The sequence below is a fragment of the Aspergillus caelatus genome, assembly GCF_009193585.1.
Source record: "Aspergillus caelatus strain CBS 763.97 unplaced genomic scaffold BDV27scaffold_65, whole genome shotgun sequence".
Lineage (NCBI taxonomy): Eukaryota > Fungi > Ascomycota > Eurotiomycetes > Eurotiales > Aspergillaceae > Aspergillus > Aspergillus caelatus.
In genome coordinates, this window is record NW_022475328.1 from 63,858 (window position 1) to 87,715 (window position 23,858).

The 23,858-nt window shown below is 49.0% G+C and overlaps 3 protein-coding genes across 3 annotated transcripts; 2 read left to right on the plus strand and 1 right to left on the minus strand.

Moving 5' to 3' along the window:
* Positions 1-70: 70 nt before the first annotated feature.
* BDV27DRAFT_126542 (uncharacterized protein) lies at positions 71-3,535 on the plus strand. Its single transcript, XM_032066567.1, has one exon. The coding sequence runs from the start codon at positions 787-789 to the stop codon at positions 3,184-3,186; it is 2,400 nt and encodes a 799-aa protein (XP_031928707.1). The 5' UTR covers positions 71-786; the 3' UTR covers positions 3,187-3,535.
* Positions 3,536-3,614: 79 nt separating this feature from the next.
* sidC (nonribosomal siderophore peptide synthase SidC) lies at positions 3,615-17,955 on the minus strand (the record flags this gene model as incomplete). Its single annotated transcript, XM_032072379.1, has 3 exons — positions 3,615-7,393; positions 7,448-17,360; positions 17,419-17,955. 3 exons carry the CDS (start codon positions 17,953-17,955, stop codon positions 3,615-3,617), a joined length of 14,229 nt encoding a protein of 4,742 aa, XP_031928708.1.
* A 2,388-nt stretch (positions 17,956-20,343) lies between these two features.
* On the plus strand, positions 20,344-22,419 carry sidI (putative long-chain-fatty-acid-CoA ligase; the record flags this gene model as incomplete). The annotated part of the gene is made up of 5 exons (XM_032075605.1): positions 20,344-20,749; positions 20,812-21,109; positions 21,208-21,587; positions 21,662-21,991; positions 22,076-22,419. 5 exons carry the CDS (start codon positions 20,344-20,346, stop codon positions 22,417-22,419), a joined length of 1,758 nt encoding a protein of 585 aa, XP_031928709.1.
* Positions 22,420-23,858: the final 1,439 nt, after the last annotated feature.

Consider the following 23,858-nt stretch of genomic DNA (forward strand, 5'->3'; position numbering starts at 1 on the left):
TTGACTAAGGCAAGGTACGATGTAATTATCATAATAGCATTTGAGCGTGTCTCCACACCCTTTCCGCTGGTTTTGAAACTCTAGCTTAACCGAATGTTTTCCCCCTTTCTAACCCTCATAGCCTTTTTGCTCGTATGCTGTGCTGAGATAGGAGTACCTATATATAGTTATATCTTGTTCTCCGTCTGTTGACGACTCGGCCACTAGCGAAGTGGTAACCTACACTGACATCACTACGCTAAAACGCCTTGTGGGCCGGGATGACTTCAACTTCTTGCCTTGACAGCACATAAGTTCAGCCTTACGCGACCTCCTTCGACTGAACACCAACTGGAAACCCCGCAGTTCTCCCGAAATATATTAACATACCAGCATCGCACACCCTAATTCAGGACCGTGGCGCCGAAACTATTTCCTCGAAGTCGCTGGCGCGCTCCGCCGAGCTTCCCCGCTAGGCGCCAACTGCCCTTACGATCGTTACCCCTCCCTCGTTTTACCGCTCGACAAGGAAAGATCTTTCAATTCCTTCGTGTACTCTTCGGGCCTACTACGAGCCGTCGTGCCCAATCTCATCTTTGGGGTTTCCGCCACGAGACGATCCCTGCCCTTCGCCATAGAGCCCAGGCAGGCCTATACCGAGTGATTGTTCGACGGCAAGCCAGGCTTCTCCGGAAACGGCAGACTGGTAGACGGGGAGTGTTAGATTTCCTTGTCGGAAGAAGAAGACGGTCAAAAAGATCGGACACTGGTGGTGGGACGGCGGCGAGTGCGACAGTAGGAGTGCCAATGTCACAGTTTCTATCGTCGACATCCTCATGGGGCTCGGGAGGCGGTGCTAGTGGTGGACGTCGTCAGAGAGTCTATCAGTACCTAAGGGCTGCGAATGAACTGCGCCAGACGTACGCCGCGCAATGGGCGGCGCAAATAAACCCATCCCGTGAATATGATGAAGAGTACTTAAAGAACACACCGGGAGCATTTCCAGATATTGAAATCGCACGGTCCGAAGATGAGGAAATGGTAATTTTCCCGAGCTACGCAAGGCGACTTGTCAAAGACTACAACAGACAGCGTCGGGGATCGACTTCGACGCTCGACGAATACCGCGGTGTGGCCGAGGAGACAGAGTTGGAGAAACTTGAAAGAGAGATACTGGAGGATGAGAATGCAATCGTCGCGGTTGATGTGCGAGGCTGGGTGTACTCACCACATCGCGGGCCGATGAATCGAAAGCAGCGCTTGCTGATTGCGCTCGCGAGGAAACTAAGCGGTGTACCGGCGCCGAGTAATTATTCGACAGATACCGAAGGCCCTGATTCCGATAATGCTTTCATAGGAAAGGGGTCGGGTAAAAGAGATGATGAGCTTGTGGACGCGGAGGCTCAATCGATCATCAGAAATGCAGAAGGAAGGGCGGATGCTGCTTGGAAATCCAGTGCGTCGGAACGAGACGGCGAAGCTACTCCTGGAAGACCTCTACAAAGAACGACGACATCGTCAACACTCGAACCTTCTCAAATGAGCATGGATGAGCTGTCCATTGCGAATTCTCATCTTATGGAGAGACTCCGCCCTTTCTTGTCTAATCCCATGAACCAGCAGCCTGTCACAGTGTTCTTCTTCAATGATGGGAAGAGCCAGTCGAGAAGCGTATTGACCGACGAGTCGGGCCACTTTACATTACGCGCGGCCTTGCCTTTCATCCCGACTCATATCCGTGTGCTGGCATCAGAGGACCTCTCTGCTATGAAACAGGTCGAGGTCATCGAACCGAGCGGTGTCAGTCTCATCAGCGATATTGACGACACGGTGAAACATTCAGCTATCGCAAATGGAGCCAAAGAAATATTCCGGAACACTTTCATCCGCGAACTGGCCGATCTAACTGTCGATGGCGTCTCAGATTGGTATACTAAGCTGGCTAAAATGGGGGTGCAAATACACTACGTCTCCAATTCACCATGGCAGCTTTACCCGTTGTTGGAGCGCTACTTTAAATTGGCAGGATTGCCTCCTGGTTCCTTTCACCTCAAACAATATAGTGGTATGCTTCAGGGCATATTTGAGCCTACTGCAGAAAGAAAGAAGGGCTCTCTTGAGCAGCTACTTCGGGACTTCCCGACACGCAGGTTCATTCTAGTCGGCGATAGCGGCGAGGCAGACCTCGAAGTTTACACCGACATTGCCCTGGCCAACCCTGGAAGGATCTTAGGCATCTTTATCCGCGACGTCACCACATCCGATCAGAAGCAGTTCTTTGAGAAGTCCATCGACCATCTGGAGCCCCATCCATCTCGCACTCGCAGCACTCCTCAGCTCATCGATACCAGCGATGAAGCAACTAGTCGGCCTGCATTACCTCCTCGCCGCCCTCGAGCACCAGACCATCGATCTGCTGATGCCATAAGCCTAGACAATGCCGATCTGATCGACCTCCGTGACGATGAAGATCTGAAGGATACCCAGTCTGACACGACCAAGCCATACAACGGACGCTTACCACCAGCGAAACCATCCAAGCCATCATCTCTAAGGACCGTTTCCGCAATGTCAGATCAGCCAGGAAAAGACAGTTCATCCCAAATGCAGGGTGCCATCAACCGGAAGCCAGTACCACCAATACCGCCGCGCCGCCCTTCAGAAGCCCCAGCCCCACCAAACTCACTTCCAATCCGCTCCAAAACAGAAGCAACTCCATCTGAACCTCAAGAGCTTGCGCGATCCAAACAACCCCCTCCACCACCCCCACCCCGCCGAAGCAATACAGGGGCAACATCCTCAACGACAACCTCGAGTTCAAGCACAAGCCGTCCCCCATCCCAAAGACAACCGCAATCATACCCCACAGCCGCAGCAACAGCCGCTCTACAGTACGCCTCAGAGCGTCTCCCATCTCCTTCCAACCTTCTCCGATCTACAACCACCAACCCCTCACCAGCCAGATCAAGCACGAACAGTCTTGACAGCGACCAGCAATCAGTTGCCGGATCAGCGCCGCCCGCTCCATTGCCCAACAAGCGCGAGGAACTCTGGCGGAGACGCTGGGAAAGAGCACACGAGATCCTCATGGACAAGGGCGTGGTATTGGGTAGTTGGCGAGTCGGCACCGATGCCCAAGATGTCACTATGTGGTTGGTGCAGGAGGCGATGAAGGATGCCCCTCGTTCGGAGATAAGGAGAAACTAAATTTACGTATAGAATTGAATAAAGGAGGATGACTTGTATGTATGTATGTATGTATATTCACTTTTTATGATTGCAATTTAGCCACATACCATGCATAGAATCTGGATATGCTGGAACGAATATATGAACAGCGAACTAATATATACCTACTTCATGTCTTTATACCTGAAAGGATCACAAGTTTCAATGAAAGTAATTGGGCATATATAACTGAACTATCGACAAGTATAAAATCAACAAAAATCAATATTCAAAAATGCCCATGTAACAAAAAATGTCTATAATTGTACCCCAAAAATGCAAAATATTCAGAAAGAGGAATCCTGCCTCATTGACTGTCCTTTTTTTTCGTTTCTTCCTCTGTATTTACTTATTCATACTTTTTTTTGTCTCTCTCAGTTATTTTGGTGTTGCTTTGTTGCCTTGTATCACTGCAAGGACGCAACGATTCCTTCAATCTCAGCCCCAATATCCGACACAAGTTTATTGACCTCCTCCTCAGAAAGAGCACCACCTTCGACACGAACACCGAATCCGATGGTATCAGTCTTCGGGTCAGGACCGATATCAATGTAGACGTTCTCATCTGGCAGAAGAGAAGTATCCAAGGCAGACACGGAGGTTGACTCCAGACCAGACAGAGGCTCATCGGGAATGAAGTCCGTGGGGACACCGATACGAAGAGGCAAGAAGATCTCAGCATTGTCGTTGAGGTCCGCATCTGGTGTGGCATCATTGGCTGATGGAATGGAACTTTGCATCCAGAGGAGGTTGACCCAGGTATTGAACAACGGCGATCCAGATTTTTGGGCATCAACCCAGCGGAGGACGTCCTGCAGCGAGCTTTGCTCGAACGAGACGCGCTCTGCAAGGGAGGATTGAACCGTGCGGACTTTGTCCAGGAGGTTGAGCTCTGAGTCGTCAGAAATGACGTCGGAGATGCTGAATGGGTTTACATTCAGACAAGGCCCGGAGAGCCTTTCAATGTTGGGGAACGAGGCGGAGCGACCGGTTTGGTATAAACCCATGGTTGGACTTGTTGATCCCGTTGCGCGTGCGAGGATGCGAGCAACAGCCAGAAGGACCACGGCTTGGAGGCTCAGGCCGACGGAGCGGCATGTGTTTTCTAGTTGGGATACGCTCTTGACTTTTTCCCAAGCTCCGACGAATAGTTGTTCTGAGAACTGACCGGCTTTCTGCTTAGAGTTGATGACGGTGCGCATGCCTGAGCCGAGGGCTGATGTCCAATATGCTTTCTCGTCAACCTCTTGGAGAGAGCGGACTGAATAGTCGACAAAGGAAGGGAAATCAGGGTTCGAGTCCAAGGGCTGACCGCGGTAGAGTTTTCCAAGCTCTGAAACGAACAGTGGCATTGTCCATGCATCGTATGCAGCGTGGTTGACTAGGACAAGGATTCCGTCTCTGTCGCTGGCCTTCAAAAGGCGTAGTCTTACAGGAGGAACAAAGAGCGAAGAAGGCTCTAAAGCCTCCGTCTTTGCCTGTGCCTTTGCAAGCTCTGTTATGGAACCGGAGGACTCAATGACCTTGAAAGTTTCGCCGTCACGCACCGCCTGCTTCATGACGACCTGGATGGCCTCGGATGGGGAAATAGCTGCGAAGCAAGTCCGTAGCACTGGATGCCTTTGGCGAAGTTGATACCATGCTTCTTCAAGCAACTCGGCATTGATGCGTTCCGCAGTGAAGTATGGCCAGGCCGGCTCGAAAAGTTTCCGTCCAGACTTCAACCAGCTCACGAGGTGGTAGTACTGACCGCCGAGACATGGAAGAATTGTTTCAATCGACTCCTTATTCAGCCTTAGTTGTCCCAAAACCATTTTCTCAACTTGATCGTAGTCCTTGATAAGGGCGCCTTGAGGCTTGACTGCCTGTTCTCCTATAGGCCGGATACGTTGACTGATTCCACGTAGAGTGTTGCCTTGGAGAATATCGGCTACACCCGTCTTCAGCCCCTTCGATCGACAAATAGAAGCAATGCGAATTGCTGTCAAGGAGTCCAATCCAATACTGAAGATGCTAGTCCTGGGGTTAATACTGTCGACTGGCACACCAGAAACATCTGCTAGTACTGATTTAACGATGGCTTCGTGCGGAAGCGCAATCGAGTCGTCAGGCAGGTTTTCTTCAGGCGTTTCCAAGAACAATCTGAGCGGTAGCTCTCCGAGACGTTCAGGTACGACCGTGACGCATCTTGTTGGGTGCTGGATAATATCTTTGAAGGCGGCAGTGAAATCATTGATGAAGCTATCGAGGGCCATTTGCGACATATATTGCCCGTTGCAGTTGGCGCTGACTGCAATTCTGTCTTGGCCATGGTCAACTTCCACGTTCAGCTTATACTCGGCTTGAGCAGCATAGTCATCTGTTTCGTACGGCTTCCAAATCTGTTGCTCCTCAAGGATGCTACCTGCAAAGTCTGCGCTCTTCTGGAAGACGAAGAGCGTATCGAAGAGAGAAGTAGCTTTCAGTGTATCAGCCTTTCTCAACGAGTTTTGTACAACTCTCAGAGGCGCGTGCTGATATTCTTGTGCTTCAGTAGTGAGTTGTTGCAGCCGCAATGCCATAGCCTTATTGCTCAGGAATTTCGGCTCAAAGGTTACTCTTTGAGCTACAGTGTTGAACAGCGGCCCAAAAGTACGTTCGGTTCCTGGCACTGACCGACCTGCAAGAACTTGTCCAAATGCAATGTCGCGCTTTCCAACAAGACGTGCGAGGGCCTTGGCGTATGCTAGGATAGCCACGCTTTGTACAGTGACTTCCATCTTCTTGCAAGCGTCAATTATTAGCGGCAAGTTAAGATCAACATGGTTTTCTGAGAGGAACATGCAGTCCAAAGATTCAGGGGACTGCAGCTGAGGGAGCTCCACAGCTTCATACCCGGACAGCTTACGGGTCCAAAAGTCGCAGGCCTCATCTTGTCCGTTCGTTACATATTTGACAGTTTCTGAGAACTGGGGTCTCTCTGATGGAGACTCACCATTGTACGTAATGGCGAGGTCCTCAAAGAAGAATGGCAAGGAAGCACCATCGTATAGAGAATGGTGCATGACGATGATCAGAAGCATTCCCTCAGGCTGGTTGACCAGAACAGAGCGGATTGGTGGAACCTCAAAAGAAGACTCCTCCTCAAAGGAGAAGAGTGCATTGACCTTGGCGAGGACGTCACAGCCAGATGGCAAACTCAGCTCTTGCCATTCAAGAGGGGGATGTGCGTGCACTGCACCGATCCATGAAGAGCCAAGCTCCCCTATCAGATGGAATGAAGTACGCAGGATATCATTTCTCTTGATTATTTTTTGGACTGCATCACGTAATCTACCAATATCCACGGAGTTGTTAAGGCGGATAGGATGAGGATTAACGTAGACCTGCCCGGAAGAGGCTAGGGTTTGTGTGATCATGCCAGCCTGTAGAGGTGTACATTCAAACATAGCCTCGACGGAATCTTTATAACTTAGGAGACGGACATGCTTTTGATAGACATCGAGAGGAATATTCGCTGTCCCGCCGACATGTTCTCCGTTCGTTGTGGGCTGAGGAAGAGAAGATTGCTCGACGTGTTTAGCTAACGCACCTACGCATGAGAAGCGCATGACGTCAGATGAAGAAGCATTAAGGCCTGATTCACGTAGCTTGCGTGCGAATTGGATGGCTGTAACAGAGTCAATCCCCAAACTCAAAAATGAAGCTCCCTTGGTGACATCTGCCAGAATCAAGCCACAGAAAGAAGCAACGAGCCATCGAATCTCAGTTTCTGTATTGGACCATGTGGTATCGTCCCATTGGATAGCAGATGAACGTGAGACAGAATCTTCCACTCGGAGAAGGTTGAAACTATCCAAAGAGACACTTTCGCCTGACACGACACTTGCGAGTACAGCATCCATTTTTTCGAGGAACTCCTCTCCATTATACAGAGAGCCGAACGCTGGGGAAAAGAGGCAATTTAGATTGATCGTGTCAGTAGCATGGTTTGCCTCGACTTCAACTGCAAGTGGATATTCAGCAGGCATGTGGCTGTCAAGCTCCTTCCAGAGACTGTATCTTTCTGGCTCAGTAGCCCTGATGTAGGAGAACAGGCAATCAAAGAGAGGGTTTTGGGAGTTTATCCAGCGTTGTATGTGTCTCAAGGAAGTATGCTGGTAATCAAGCGATCTAACAGTCGACCTTTGGACAGTTTCGATTACATCTGTAACTGTAATCAACCCGTTCGTATCAAGACGACTAGGAATTGTAGTAATACAGGGAAGAAGGACTGAATCTGCTCCAGGCACAGAAACAGCGCGACCAGAGAGCACAAGTCCGTACGTTATATCCGAGGCGCCTACTGTATCGGCCAACAGAAGTGCAAATATAGCCTGTATCAAGGAGGGAACCGTTGTTTGGAGGCTAGCTGATCGACGCTCCAAGGCTGACAGTTTGTTACCAAGTTCCTTGTGTGCAGAAGTTGGAAGTTCCATGACACTAGGATCTTCGCGGAAGACTGTTGGGTGGCAACCGGCCAGATACTCAGACCAGTGTTTCTTTGCCTTTTCTAAGTCTTGACCATAAACATGTTCAATGAACGTGCACGGTAAGCCTCTCTCTGGAACTGGTTGCTCTGCATATTGAGCAGTGACATCATCCATCAACATTGAGAAAGACTCCCCATCATAGAGAGCATGGTGGATGGAGATGAAGAGAGCGAGCGGTTCCTTGGTTTCAGAGCGCTTTGCAATATGGAATCGTACAGGAGGTGTACTGGAGATGTTTGAAATGATATCTCGAGTGACTCCCTCCTGTTGCAATTTGGACCTCTCGATCGATTCCTCAAGGGTGCCATATTCTCCTTCGGTCCAGCGAAGCTGATTTGAGTCAGGAGAGAAGACTACCTGGACCATTTCCCTATCCATTGGAGCAAAAGCAGTTCTCAGGATCTCATTATCATTGACCACTGTTTGCCATGCTGACTTCAGCTGAGCAATGTCGACCTTTCCAAGTTGAAGAATAACATGGTTGACATAGAGCTGGTCACCATCGCTATTGATGGAGCGGGCTACTAAGCCCTCTTGAAGGGGCAAACAAGGACGCACAGAAACAACTTGAGACAGGTCGATTCCAGCAGGGGAGCTTTCTCTGTATTGTGATTCTATGTCAAGAAGCCTCTGGCGTGTATTCGACAACGGATCTTGTCCATTCAACGACGATGCATTTCTTGGCAGACGTGCAAGCTGTTCAATAACTGGATTGCTCATGACAAGAGCCACTGTGGCTTGGTATCCGATCTTTCTGAGTTTGATAGAGAGACCAATTGCACTCAGACTGTCCAGGCCAATCTCAAAGATATTTGTCATTGGACCAATGTTGGAAGGGTCTGTAGATATAACAGTACAGACCTCCTCCACCACAGCCTCCTCATCAGCAGTCAGAGGTCGACTGACCGCACTGCCATCTTTATTGATCGCATTGTTTCCCCGGAGAACAGTCGCGAGCGGTAAGCTCGTGAATAGAGCATGTAGTTCTTTGAGATTTGCTTTCCCTGACATCGGTGCCTTCGGGATATACGTTATGGGGAGGATAAGCTCAGGAACCATATATGCTGGCAGCTTCTTTTTGAGGATATCCTGGAGTTCCTTGCCCAAGGTTCCGAAATCAGACTGGACAAAGGCTACACTCTCGTCTGACTGGTGATGACGAGCATCTGACCTTGTGATGAAAGAGATAAGCTGCGCTCTGGCGAGGCCTGGATGTTTGACAACAGTCGTGACCACAGTGATGGGGACGGCCGAGGATGAACGCAGCACTTCAGACACCTCTCCGAGCTCCAACCTTTGCCCCCGGATCTTGGTTTGATCGTCACCACGTCCAAGATACTCCACCGAATCGTCTGGCATCAGACGGCCTATATCACCAGTTCGGTACATTTTCTCGCCATTAGGTCCCGTCACAAATCCAGTGGCATCAGGCCTGTTGAGGTACCCTATTCCAACAATATCGCCGCTAAAGACAAGCTCTCCAGTTTGACCTCGGAGAGCATAATTGTCTGTACCGGGGATCATGACATGACAGGCACAGGCAGTCAACGGTGGTCCAATGTTCCGCATATTTGTGTGCTTCCGAACGTGAGCGAAAGTACAACCAATTGTCACCTCGGTCGGACCATATGCATTTACAAGCGCAATGTGAGAATCGGCCCAAGTATCCAATACTTTCTTGGATATTTTCTCGCCACCGACGGTCATATGTTGTAGCTTGGGGCAGTCCTTTGGATGTGTATCTGATTGATCCACCATCGACGGCACGAAGCTTGCATGCGTTATCTCCCACTTTGAAAGTGTTGTTTTGATGTCATTCAAGATCATAGCTCTAGGTGCAGTCGCCGTTGTCATTCCTTGGCGCCACGGGAAGAACATTTCCAGAAGATGAGGATCAAAGGCTCTACTCGCTTGTGCGAGATACCTGCCAGTGCCGCCCAGAGTCAATGTACCAGGAGCTGCTTTGATGCAGAATTCTCTGAATGACTCGATAAACGATGAAAGATTGCCCCTTGTGACCATGACGCCTTTGGGCTTACCAGTCGAACCGGATGTAAAAAGAAGATAGGCGACATCGTCTGGATGAGACTGGTAATCCCGGTCCTCAGCCGGCATTGTTTCAACCAATTCTTGGAAACCAGAGTCATCAACGCAAATGACACGACATCCTTCAGGTACTCGGGAGAATGACTGCGAGAATTGAGTCTCGGTGAAGACAATGGGGCAATCAGCATCCTCGGTCAAGAATGCTTTACGTTCATCTGGAAGGCCTTCATCTATTGGAAGATAGCCATTTCCAGACTTGAAAATACCAACGATTATTGGGTATGAAGGAAGGTTTCGTCCACAACAAACGCCGATCATTCTGTTCTTGTGCCCTTGGGAGGCAATGTAGGCTGCCACACGGTTCGCCTTTGAGTTGAGCGTCTCGTAGGTCCACGCTTCCTTCACAATTCCCTCTGGGGCTATGTCACTTGCGACTTCAACAGCTGTCCACTCCGGATGCTCGCGGGCATTCTTCTCCAACCAATAGGTTGGGCTAGTGTGGACTGAATCCCGAACAGACTCAGGAACAGGTCTATTGGAGATAGATTTCAAGGATGTTGGAAGGTGGTGCACAAGGTCTGCTAATTGTTTGTCGGGAAACGCCAACATAGCAGTGACCAGACCGTCGACCTGGCGAACAAAAAGTGACAGCTGCTCTCGGCTCATCACACGGCTATCCGAAGACGCTTCCAAGACAAGAGCACCGTCTACATGTTGAAAGACATTGAAGGCCATAGGATGCTCCACGTGCAAACCAATTTGATCTTCTAGCTCCTGCCAGATTTTAGACTGAGCGGGACCCTTGGATTCATCTGCCACATGGAAGTTGAAAACAGCTGGGTATAATGCATCTCCTCTTGGCCGGTTCAGCATCCTTCGAACGTCACGGGCGTGAATATGACGATGCTTCCAAGACTGTACTGAGATCCGATGTTGCTCTGCGAGAAATTCGCGCGCACTTCCCTGTGGGTGGAAAGGTATGGGAACAACGGAGATCAATGGGCCAATTCCATCTTCAAGATCTGGGTGCAACACACGATCGGAGAGAGTTTCAGCGAAGACAGTTGCTGGGATTCCGAGATAGCAAAGTGAGACATAGCCCCATGCTGCTCGTACGATTGAGGCAATAGACGACACTCCGAGCTGTGCTGCAGCCGATTGAAGGGCCGCAACCTTTTCCGTCAATGGAATTTCCTCTGAGATGAGCTTGAACTCTTGTTCAACACCAGGCTCTACCTTTTTGCCAGTGAGGTCAGGCCATACTGGGGTGTCCAGCTCTGAAAACCTCTCTAACTCGGATTGCCAAAACTTGCGGGTCTCTGCGCTCTTCATTTCATTTGGAAGAACGATGGAAAGCGCATTGCTAAGCTGATGCCTCGAGGGTGGCTTGTACATGTAAGCATATTGCACATCATCCATGATTAAACTGAGCGAAGGGCCATCGTGGATGGAATGGTGTATCGTAAGAACCATGACTCTTTCATTACCCTTGTCGAAAACAGTAACAGCCCACGGTGGGTAGCTGAAATAATTGCTTTGATGCTTTGTCATAATCGTCTCGATTCGATGGTCACGCAGCGCCACCCAGTCATCTTCATTACACTTGTGCTCTTCCCAATCCAAGGACGGCAAGTTATAGATTAGCTGCAGGATAGAAAAGTCGAAATTATCATGACAAGTGCTAGCCACCTCAGCCACGGGAATAAAACCAGTTCTTAGTGCCTCCGTCTTTTGGCAAACTGCAAGCCAAGCCTGCTTTAGTCTGTCAAGCGACACTGAGGGGTTAAGCGAGAAGAAATGATTACTCCAGTACATGTCGTATGTGCCCATTGTCTCACTGAGCAAGCTTTCCTGAATTGTAGTAGCGCGTACCGTGAAGAACTCCTCTTGTATTCTTTTAGCGGCCAAGACATGCCATGTCACGTTAAACTTCTCCAGGTCAAATGCATCCGAAGCGGCATTGGCAGCTTTGCTAGAGGAAGAGGCCAACTTCACCAAATCTTGTACGGTGACACAGTTCAGTACTTCGACAACAGACAGTTGGTAGCCAGCTTCTTTGAGCCTGGACGCAAGGCGGATGGCGCGAATTGAATCGATACCCAGACTTCCAAGTCTACTGACTTTGGTAATGATTGAGGACGAGATGCTGGCCAGTGATGCGATCATATCGATTATCTTTGAAGCTGTGGCGGCGTCTGCTTCATTTTCTGGCTGTTTGGCAGAATCCGCATTTTCAGGGTTTAGTTGGCCTTCCCAGCTGTCGATGTCAATAGCTTCATATGCGGCTTGCAGAGCCCGACGGTCAGTCTTGGCGGACGGTGTTCTTGGAATGTTTTTCACAACCAAGTACACAGACGGGATCATATGATCGGGAAGAACCGAGTGGGCTTTATCACTGGCAGAACGAGCTACCTCAAGTGCCATACTGTCGAGTATCAACAGCTGGTCATCATCGGCAGATGCAGCCGCAGGTGCAGAAAGGAACGCAACCACCACCTTGGTGGGTCTGTCGGAACGACTGAGGATGAGCGTCTCAATATTCTCAACAGAAGGATGACAGCCGTCAAGGGAGAAACTGATTTCGCTGAGCTCAACTCTAATACCACCGAGCTTGACTAGGTCATCGACACGGTTGAGATACTCAAGAGAGCCATCGGCAAGCATGCGCACCAAGTCACCGGTGTAATACAGTGTCTGCGAGGCCTCCTCATTCCAAACGTACTTCGCTTTTGTGACATCCTCTTGATTCAAATAGCCAGGAGAAAGCTGGGGCCCACCCAATGCTAACTCACCAACTGCGTTCTTCATTACCATTCGCTGATTCTTTGTCACGAAAACAGACACAGTATCCATGGGCCAGCCAATGTTTGCGCTTTTGATGTTCTTGTGCTCATTTCCGAACTCCCTGATTGTGGAAACAATGGTTACTTCGGCAGGACCGTACGTGTTAAAGGCGCGCATATCAGTGCCCCAGTCATCAGCGACCGGCTGGGTCAGCTTCTCGCCGATCATGGTAATTACCTCAAGCGTTTCACAGCTCTTCCTAGGAACACCTGCTGAAAACGCCGGAGTGAGATGTGCATGAGTAGCCTTGGTGATGTTCGCGAGTTTAGAGAACGAGCCCAACATTATCTCTCTCGTAGCGGAGATGAGAACTCCTCCCAGGCTCCAGGTATAGAAGATATCTTGAATTGACACATCAAAGGTATACTGTGAGAACTGCATGCAGCGAACGACACCACCTTGTACATCTGTGGGAATATCCTTGGCGAGAGATTTCATACAAGAGACAGCGGCAGAATGTTTGATAGGAACACCCTTGGGTGCACCTGTTGTGCCACTGGTCCAAATGAGATACGCCATATCATCTGGGCTTGTTCTTTGCTTAGTACTGGGTCTTCCCACGCCGTTCCACTTGGAAGAGTTTGCAGTGAATCGGCTGACATCGATAGTATCGACCCCTGCTGGAATGGAGCCTTCGGGTTGATCACCGTCAGTACTAGAGACTAGAAGAACCCTGGCGCCTGTCCGAGCAATCAAGTCATGGCGACGCTGAGCAGGAGAAAGGGTGTCAATAGGACACCAGGCACCACCTGCTTTGAGAATTCCCAGAATCGCCACATACAGGGCTGGGCTTTTCTCAATACATATGGGAACAGGAGTATTTGTTAGTGAACCGGTCAATTGAAGTAGATTCTCAGCAAGGCCATCGGCTATGGCGTTGAGCTCTCCATAGGTCCAGGAGATATTACGCGGGTTGCTGTCGTCATCCAAATCGCCCTTGAATATTAATGCTGTATCCTCTGGGTGCGACTCTGCATGCTCTTCGAATCGAGAGTGGATTAGTGCGCCCTCTGCCACCTCTGGAACCACATTTGATGTTGGATTGAAAGTTGACTTCAGCTCAGCCTGGGTCTGGGATGGAGCATCGAGAAAGTTTCCTTCTGGCGTTTCAAGTATGAATGCTACGATATCAGCCATTTGCCTCAGCATGACCTCAGCTGATCCAGAGTCAAGCAGAGCATGATTGAAACTGGCACGGAATGTCAAAGATGAATTGGCTCCAGGCCAGACTTCAATCATTACCGCAAAGTCATTTCCCATTGGTGGATGGTCTATCGAACTCCAGAGTCCACTGGTACTCGATCCAGCACTGAAGTCCTGATATGCCAGGAGAGTGTCATATGGCAATCGACCATCTCCTGTGACCAGGGACCCCAGGCGCGGTTGTAGGTGAGATAATGTTTTGGCATTAAAGGATGACAGGTAGCGGGCAACAGATCTGTTTGTCCGAGTACCAGTGGCATCCTGTGGGATTAGGTTCATAGCGAGTCGTACGGGAACTGTGGTGAATGTTGGGCCGATACATATTTCGGAATCGGGATCCAATCGCCCAGACACTACGCTGCCCATCACAACATCTTGGTCTGGGGTTCCAGTGTAGGCCAAGAGTACAGAGCCCCAAGCTGCCTGCAGCACTGAGAGTGGGGTTGCGCCGATAGTTTTAGACTGCTTTTTCAACCTGTCGTAGCTGATGTGTGCGGAGATTTCTACGCAATCGGCCACCTTTACTGAAGGAGCCCGATAAGGCGTGACAGAAGGAAAGGAAATCGGCGAGTAGTGCTCCAAGTGTTTGTCCCAGAAGTCAGAAGTTGCTGTATGGTCAGCGCCAAAGTGATGTTGTACAATATGTTCCAATGATGTTCTGTTAGCCATGGCCTTGTTACCGTAAACCGAAGACACGTCCTCAAGAAGTAGTTGCAATGAGCCACCATCAAAGATTCCGTGAAACATGCTCAAGATTATGAGTGTCTTTTGAGGGGTTGTGATTAGAGACAACTTCCATGGAGGCGTGCTCAAGCCAATTGTCTCTTCTGCGTCTCGTAGAGCTTGACTTAGGGTTTCCTTCTCTGAATTGCCTTCAGAGGCGTTGTACACATTCCAATTTGGCTGGGGAACTGCATCGGCAGCTAGGATACATTGTGCGAATGGAGCCATGTCGTCGTCGAGCCAGCAGAAGACAGTCCGGAAGGAGTCATAATTTGCGGTAACGATGTCCCACGCGTTCTGTACACGATCAAGGTCGACTGTAGCCTCAAGGGGAAGGACGGAATGATAGATGTACGAGCGAGTATGGAATGACTTATCAGCCGAGCTGCGCAGAAAACTGGTCAACATACCAGATTGCGTGGCCGTTGTTGGTAAGACTTTCTGGATCTGGTCTGGGTTTAGACCGAGCCTCTCCGCACATACAGAGTGATTTCTGGTACTGAATGATGTAAGCCTTTGGCCTAACTGCTCAGCGGAGTTGTTAGCTAGAGAAGCGCCGTTCGAGTCGACACTATTCGACGTTGAGTAAGGTTTCGCAATGATTGACACCAGCCCCTTGGGTGTTTCAGCTCGCAGCACATCCCCTACAGACAAGCCTTCAATGGAATTGTCTCGCAACTTCTGCAGGAGTCGCATAGCACCGAGACTGTCAACACCCAGTGAGTAAAGATCTGCCCCGGGCTTGATTGCGGTGACATCTTCATCGGATGTTTCCGCAATAAGGCTAACCACAAGTTGTTGTATTTGTTGTGTGTGTTCATCTGAAGTCTCCCAGCTATCTTGCGCATCAACGGACGTTTCAGGCTTCGGTTTCTGGGTAGTGAATAGTTCCACATTACTCTGCTGGAGTTTGGCAGATATGGCTTTGCGGTCGACCTTCCCAGAGCTAGATCTAGGTAGAGAAGCAAAAAATGCGTATGCCGATGGGCACATGTACGATGCTAGATGCAGCTGTGTTGACTCTTGTGCGGTTCGCACAATTTCGTGTTTTTCTACTTTGGTCGCAGTATCTGCTACCAAGCATGCAAAGATCTGTTCGCTGCCCTGCACATTCATGTCCCTCTTTGACACCACGGCCACAACCTCGGTGATACCGCTCACAGTGGAAAGGACAGACTCTATCTCACCAAGTTCCACGCGGCGACCACTGAGCTTTACCTGATCAGAGGTAATACGACCAAGGAACTCGATAACCTGGGAGCCTGTTTCGTCCCAAACAATGCGTGCCATGTCACCAGTGCGGTAAACATAACCGAAGTCGGGGCTATGTACAAAAGACTTTGCAGTTTCTTTCGGACGGTTCAAATAGCCTTTGCTGACTTGCGGTCCTCCAAGCGCTAGCTCTCCAGCGAGCCCGGACGGTACCGGCTTGGGTACATGCGTATTCGGATCCAAAATAAACATTGCACTTGTGGGCAGCGCTTTACCAATGATTGAACCACGAGTGAAACGGTCGACTGGGGCAAGGAAGGTGCAGTTAATTGCACCTTCGGTTGGACCATATGCATTAACCAACATAGTCGAAGGCCCTGTAGTGTCGTCTTGCTCATTGGTTTCCGATTTGGAAGCAAAATTTTCAATGACTGTTCGGTTCAACTTTTCACCCATGGTCCAGAGAGACTGGAGAGTTGTCAGACGTGAAGGCCGCAGAAGTGCAGCCAAGCTGGGAGTGGCCATCATCACAGTTGCTCTTGCTTCATTGATGGTCGCTTCCAAATCTGTCAATGTCAAACTGCGATAAGCAGAACAAAGAGTAGCGCCACTGCTCAATGTTACAAAGATTTCCATGAGCGATGGATCGAATGTGGGGGACGCGAACTGGAACCAACGGAAGTCCCCGACGAAGTCGCCAGGGAGCGGGATAGCTGTAGCATGGGATTCGATGGAGCAAGTACCCGCCAGATGGCTTACTTGAACGCCCTTAGGCTTTCCAGTAGAGCCACTTGTGAACAGAAGATAAGCAGTTTGGCTTTCATTAATATCCAGTTGCTCAAGAGGCTCCGATATAGCTGTTGAGGGGGCCTGGTCCCCTCGCAGCTCTTTCCACTTGGACACTTCTGTGACGTCAACCCATGTATGGGTGGTTATTGCAGAGTCTGTGGCCTCCGTACGCCACGGCACAGAAGAAGGCTCTGGTGTACTGCCTAGGATAATGGGAGAGCCAATGTCCTGGAGAATCTCTTGTACTCGCTGTGCGGGGGCATCCTGAGGGATCGGTGAAAACGCACAGCCAGCCTTCAGGACACCGAGATAGGAAATATAAAGTTCAGGGGACGTCGACATATATACAGGGATTATGCGCCCATGGTTGGCCGAGTCATCGTGACCGGACAAAAGAGTTCTGATATGTGTAGCCAAGTTCGAGGCTGCAGTATTAAGAGCGGCATAAGTTAAAATGCTGTGCTCTGCGGGTATTTCCGCAGATGATAAAGAATGTACGAAATCAAGTGCTATGGTATTAGGCTTTCTGCGGGCCCAGCCCTCGAAAGCAGCGTGGAGAAGGGATGGCATAGAGCTCTCGGCTGCAATGGCCTCATTCGGTTCAGTATTCCTGGATGGGGGTACCATAAGTGGAGGGAAATTAATGATCGAAAGCTCAGGAGAAGATATCTCGAGACTAAGGAATGTAGACGAGTCGGCTAAGTGTGAGGCGAGCGTTCTCGACAATTGAGAAATTGCCATATCCGGAATGAGTTGCGTCGGATAGGTAAAATGGATTTGTAGAACACCATCATTCGGAGTAGATCTAACATGCAAGCCAAATACCTACAGGCGAGTCAGTTACCTAGGTAAAGTATACAAAGTATCCTTCGAGAAGACCGACATTTTCTTGGACGCTAGGTTGTAGCTCGCCATTTTCAGGTCCGACACTCAATCCTAGGGTCAACGAAAACTGGACTTCATCCTTGTTGTAGTAGCACGCATCTGCTTCGCGCACTTTGCAATGTTCTTGGCTCGTCTGCTGCTCAGCATCATCGGAGCCAAACACGGAGGCGCAAATGACGCCGCATGCTTGTTGTGTGCCCGACACGAAGGGCGAGTGGCGGGATACGAAGAAGGCAACATCCTCGAGTCCAGTGAAGCTAGAAATGAAACGCGCATAGCCCTTGACGATGTCATCGGCGAGGTTCTGAATTTCCGAACTGTAAAATAGCTCGACTGGGGGACTTCGGGCTACCGCCAGGTCGGTTGATCTGTTGACAACGTATGGATCGATCGTGTCCAAGGCTGGAACCTTGGTAACGGGCAGTATTTGATTCATGGATATGGACGAGGTGCTGCTGCTCAAAGAAAGGGTCTTTTCGCAGACTGAGTCCGCGGAGCTTCCGTACCCCTCATCGCTCGTGATTTTGCCTGCCATTGCTTCAGTGGTGCGGGGTCAAGTGCGGCTACTCACCTGCGAACTCAGTGAAACTTGTCTTGCTTCTTCAGCAAGAGTTTGCACCTGCGCGTGTACAAATGAAGGAAAAACCACAGCTAGTCAGGGGAGCTTGAAGGATTATCGATCAAGATATTCCTGCAACTGCAGCTAAAAAGCCACATTCTGCAGCAAACTCAGGAACCAACGTACATCGTCATCCGTGGGAATCCAAGTGGTCACCAATGCAGCTTATTGGGCAGAACATGACAAAGTGGGGGTTACTCAACGAGGCTACCGCGGTAATTACAATCGTATTGATTATGATGTGCAGGATTTGCAAAATGGTTTGGGTGACACCACACTGCGCGGATGACGCGCCAATCACTCCCCCGATTCTGTTACCGTCGGTCGCAAAGTGGGGGCACACCAGTCACTTTTCTCCGGTCATCGGCCAAGTTATCTGATTAGATCATCTGATTAGATTCATACCGTTTTAGCTAGTATTGTATCAGCCATACTGTATTAATGACCGTACTAAAAAACGAAAATACTTTCATCGAATCGTATTCTATCATACCTCATTTGGCGACTGCGGTCAGGGTCTTGAGTTAAAGTCTAATCCTGAGCAATATGTGCGCTTAGATCTATCGATCGTCCTTTAGGATCCTACATGTGATACTCTAGGGTTTGCCATTCCTCTAGGCTTGAGTCAGTTATGCAGCTGAAGCTTTTCCTGGGCTATAAATCAACCGACGCGCCCAGGAGTTGGGCGGCAACTGACAAGGCTCTGATATTTCTGAACCTTAGTTATCGTATGTTTCTGAATATTCTCAACAGCATGCTATGGCAGGAGTAGTAAATAGATGCTTCACGTAATGATCCAGTTCATTGGTAAGGTATCAGCCTTTATATGTGACGTCGCCCTACCATACAGCAGAGTCTTCAGCATCAACGATTGACTGGTAATGTAGACCCTCACAATCAAAAACTAAGTACTTTTATCTCATGGTGTTGGTGTTCCAAGGTATCCATCAAGGATGGTTCATGTCCCATATACCTTCCCTCAGGCCCTTTCGAGCTATGCGTTCCAGGATGGCAATTGATGATAATAGACTAACCGGTTCAAAACGGGATGCTCGACCCCGCCAGGAACCACCCCCTCCATAAGACAGAGACATGGCCGATCCCTGCAACTTAGAGTAACTAATGCCGAACCCAAGCTGACCCTGGAAGTATCCGATATTGCTTTCTTCGAGCAATATAGGCAACAGCGGGTATATCCGTCATAAAATTCATGGCATCTCTTGACTAGTTTGACCCTCAATCAAGTGTCCCTTGATGCCTAGCTTAGCCTTCGTGACTATTTCTCTCCGTCGTTCGTTTATTTAACTTTCATATTGACGAGGGACGAGAGAAAAGCCGGCAAAGAAGCCAATAACCGAGCGTACCAAGGTCTTGTGCTTGCTTGGCTAACTTGGCAGACTCCCGGACTTTCATGAGACGGAACTATCAAATATATCTGTTCCGATGAATATGCAGACTATGTACGCCGTCTATGCCGAGACATTTTGGAGGGCTTTGCCAAGCATTAGTAACCTGAAGTAATTTTTTTCTCTCTTTTTTTGCTTAATAACCAACGGCCACTTTTAGCAATATACATTTATCTAATCTGATAAGACAGTCCCCTCCACCTTGTCTTGCAATTTAGCCACGTTGCAAAATGAGTCAGATGCTCAATTATTCTTTTGAAATTCCAAGTGAGAAAAATTTAATAATGAAGACTGAGTCATGTATACAGAGTTGTGCTTCTTCGTGAAGGGTTCGGAACCTATAATAAAAAATTCCGAGCTCAGTCCACAGCCGTTATCTGATCTTATCCCCACCGATAAATTGAAAATGTGATATGTTGAACCACATGGATTGGCCACAGCCGATTTTCCACCAGTCTGTCGGACTGGTCCGCTTGGTGGCGGAGGCAGGAACGCTAAGGCTGAGACCAGGAATATTTTTCTCCTTCCAGCTCTCCAAGCGATGTGGTAATACTTTAGGTGAAATCCCGGTTGAAAAACGTAAGATCTAGCTCTTGGAACAACGCTGCTGATTGGAATGGGCCCCGGGTGGGTAACTATGAGGAATGGAGCGAGCTATAGACTAAGTTAGTACATGCTCCGTTGCTACTTTGAGTACTGAGTGCCGAGAGATGAAAAGAGGCGTTTGATGGAACGCCCAGAAGGATCCAGACAAAGACAACTAGATCCGAGGTAAATTGACGCCTAGAATTCGCGCCTATAACATAGTATTTATGAACCGGCATATTCCCCGACCTAGTTCTCTCGTAGAAACCTTTAGTCTGTGGTCCGGTCCTTCGACACCAGAAACACCCTCAAGATGGCAGCTACACGGCGTCTGCAACAGACTTTGTCACATATTCAGCCGCCAAGGTCGACTGAACAGCTTTCCATTGTTTACGGCCCTACACAACCTCCCCTGCTAGACATCACTCTCGGAGAGTTACTTGCATTACAGAGCCTTCAATATGGAGAACATGAGTGCCTAGTGTTCCCTTGGACAGGAACGCGATGGACATATTCTGACCTGAACGATGAGGCCGATAGATTGGCCCGAGGCCTATTGGCTATGGGTATCCACAAGGGTGATCGTATAGGCATTATGGCTGGCAATTGTGAACAGTACATCTCTGTTTTCTTTGCGGCGGCACGGGTCGGGGCTATTCTAGTGGTGCTTAACAATACTTACACGCCGTCGGAGCTCTACTACGCTCTGGAACATACAGGTAGCTGCGCTTTCATCCACTAATATTTAACTTCCATACTGAGAGTTTATCTTGATATCTAGATTGCCGATTATTGTTTATGACGCCTCGCATTGGTCGCCACAATTTAGAGGAGGTCCTGTCAAAGATGGGCCCTCATCCCAAGCGGAAAGGATCATCAGCTGCATTGGAAGAGATCGTCATTTTGCGGGGTGAACACTCTGATTTCCCAACATACAACAGCGTCATCGAAAGAGGATCATCAGTTTCTAGAAATGCCTTGCTAGATCGACAGGCACAATTGGGAACCGACGATGTCTGCAACCTACAGTTCACCAGTGGTTCAACCGGAAACCCTAAAGCTGCCATGTTGACCCATCAGTATGTGTGCCCCTCACATGTCATGTTCTATGCAGCGTCGATCCCTACATATACGTAGTCATGATTTGTATGGTACTAATGCTATTGTGTTCTTCCAGCAATCTGGTCAACAACTCCCGCTTTATCGGAGACCGAATGGACCTCACCTCCTTCGATATACTTTGCTGCCCTCCACCCCTGTTCCATTGCTTCGGACTCGTCCTTGGAATGTTAGCTGTTGTCACACACGGAGCCAAGATTGTCTTCCCCAGCGAAACGTTCGACCCGAAGTCAGTTCTCCACGCGATCTCCGATGAAAAATGTACTGCCCTCCATGGTGTCCCGACTATGTTTGAAGCCATCCTAAGCCTCCCCAAGCCGTCAAACTTTGACACACGCAATCTACGCACTGGAATCATTGCTGGTGCCCCTGTTCCTCGCCCGTTGATGAAAAGGCTGTTCGAAGAATTGAATATGACACAGTATACTAGCAGCTACGGTGGGTGTTGGAACCATACTACCCCTACATATATAAATAAAAAATTGAACTAATAAATACGTCTGTATTCATAGGTCTGACGGAAGCCTCACCAACATGTTTCAACGCAGTTACGACAGACACCATCGAAACCCGATTAAGAACAGTGGGCAAGGTGATGCCGCATGCGAAAGCGAAGATCATCGACGCCGAAGGCCGCATCGTCCCGCTCGGTCAACGAGGAGAACTATGCATCGCAGGCTACCAATTAACCAAAGGATACTGGAATAACCCCGACAAGACGGCCGAAACGCTTACGATCGATGCCGACGGCACCACGTGGCTGAAGACAGGAGACGAGGCCATATTCGATGCACAAGGGCGCTGTACCATTACCGGACGGTTCAAAGACATCATCATACGCGGTACGTGAGCTACGTTCCGCAAAACACACCCCCTACAATACAGTGGCGGTTATGACTGACCATGTTACGTCTTCTACAAAACAGGCGGAGAAAACATCTACCCGTTAGAAATCGAGGAGCGATTAGCAAGCCACACAGCCATCGAGGTTGCATCGGTGATCGGCATTCCTGATCACAAGTACGGTGAGGTGGTTGGGGCTTTCATCGCTCTGGCCCCGGGTTACGAGGACAAGCGACCATCGGATGAGGAGCTGCGGGCCTGGACACGCGAGAAATTGGGCCGGCATAAGGCTCCGCAGTATGTGTTCGTGTTTGGCGAAGAGGGTGTGGATCGAACAATCCCAATTACGGGCAGTGGAAAAGTTCGGAAGGTGGATTTGCGGAAGACTGCGGCACAGGTTCTGGAGCAGCGTGCGAAAGCGAATTGAACAACGCACTTACGCCGCGCTTTTTTGCCCATTGAATGAATATACAGCTGTACATAGCTAGATGAATACCCTAGGAGCAATTGATTTTTCGTCTATAGACTATAACATCCATATTCAAGAGACCAGACACACCCAACAACACCAACGATCGGAAATCATCCGTAGCAAAAGCCTGAAACAGGAAACAAAAATGAATCGGAGGAAGTAAGGAGGAATTGTCCAATCAAACAATTACAAGCCCCGCTCGAACCTCCGAGAGTGGTGGTCCATAAATTGACTTTCCAGGATTTAAATTAGGGGAGAAGATCGGGTGGGAAAAAAAAAAAAAAAAGGAAAAAGAAAAAGGAAAAGCAAGATGAGGAAGAAATAGTATGCGCTGATAGTGGGGGTAGGGGGCGGGGACATTCGCGACGGGTGTGCCAATGATAACAATTTAAGTGCATCAGATTAGACAATCATCTAATCTGATGGAATTGCGCCAAGAAAGTTTCATTAGGGCACCGGGCAGGATATTTTCTTACGCGATACATGACGCTGGCCACCCCCACTTGGGCTTCATTTTCTTCATGCAGGAGAAAATTTTGACTCCGGTCTCGGCTATTCGTTTAGTCTCTTACATAAGTGTGAGAAAAGATCGTGCCTTGGATTTTTATGCCTCACAGAGTCACAATAAAGTCTGGGTATCACGGATCAGATAATTTTAATTGAGCTGCGGAGATCTTAGCTTTTTTCGGTTCGCTTATAGTACGCAGTACAAAGAAGTGGTCCGCGAACAGGAAAAGGGAGAGAGAGAGAGGGGAGACAAAAAAAAAAAAAATCTCCGCCAAGCTTATTACGATATGCTCCACTTTGTCCGAGTATTAGAAACAAAAGCCAGTAAAGATTTAATGTCATTTACTCTGACCACAGCAAGCAAAATTACAAGGTATCCTTACTACAGATATCCATGATACCGATTTATGACCCTAACTAAGGAACGAATGATGTATGTACAGAAATGTACAAAAATATCTGGGTAGGCCCTCAACATCACAGCCCAGACCGCGGGAGGAACTATGCCCCAGTTTGTCTGAGTCGTCCAGCCCAGGGGTATAACCGTGAACAAACTTCTCCCCAGCAGTTCACTAGCACAGACACCCAAACTAAAGCCAGACACATAGTTGTAGTCCAACTTCGTGGATTTTAACTACATAGGCTCCCCGACGACGTGCCGTATCTTTAGAGGTTATACAAGATCATGCAATGCACGATGTGTAGATACTGATGCTGCTGGGTAACTAATCTCCTATTTTAGTTTTTGGGAACGTTAAGGCCAGACTGAACATAGTAGAATTATCATAGAGACTGTCTATGGGCGTGATTCAATGGCTAGATATAGATGAGCCTATACCGGGCTGTGATGTAACGCTTGAGCATGGTTGCAAATAGGGCATTTCTCA

Bases quoted from the DNA above. Each gene is read 5' to 3' on its own strand.
- BDV27DRAFT_126542 (XM_032066567.1), top strand. From the start codon at position 787: ATGTCACAGTTTCTATCGTCGACATCCTCATGGGGCTCGGGAGGCGGT.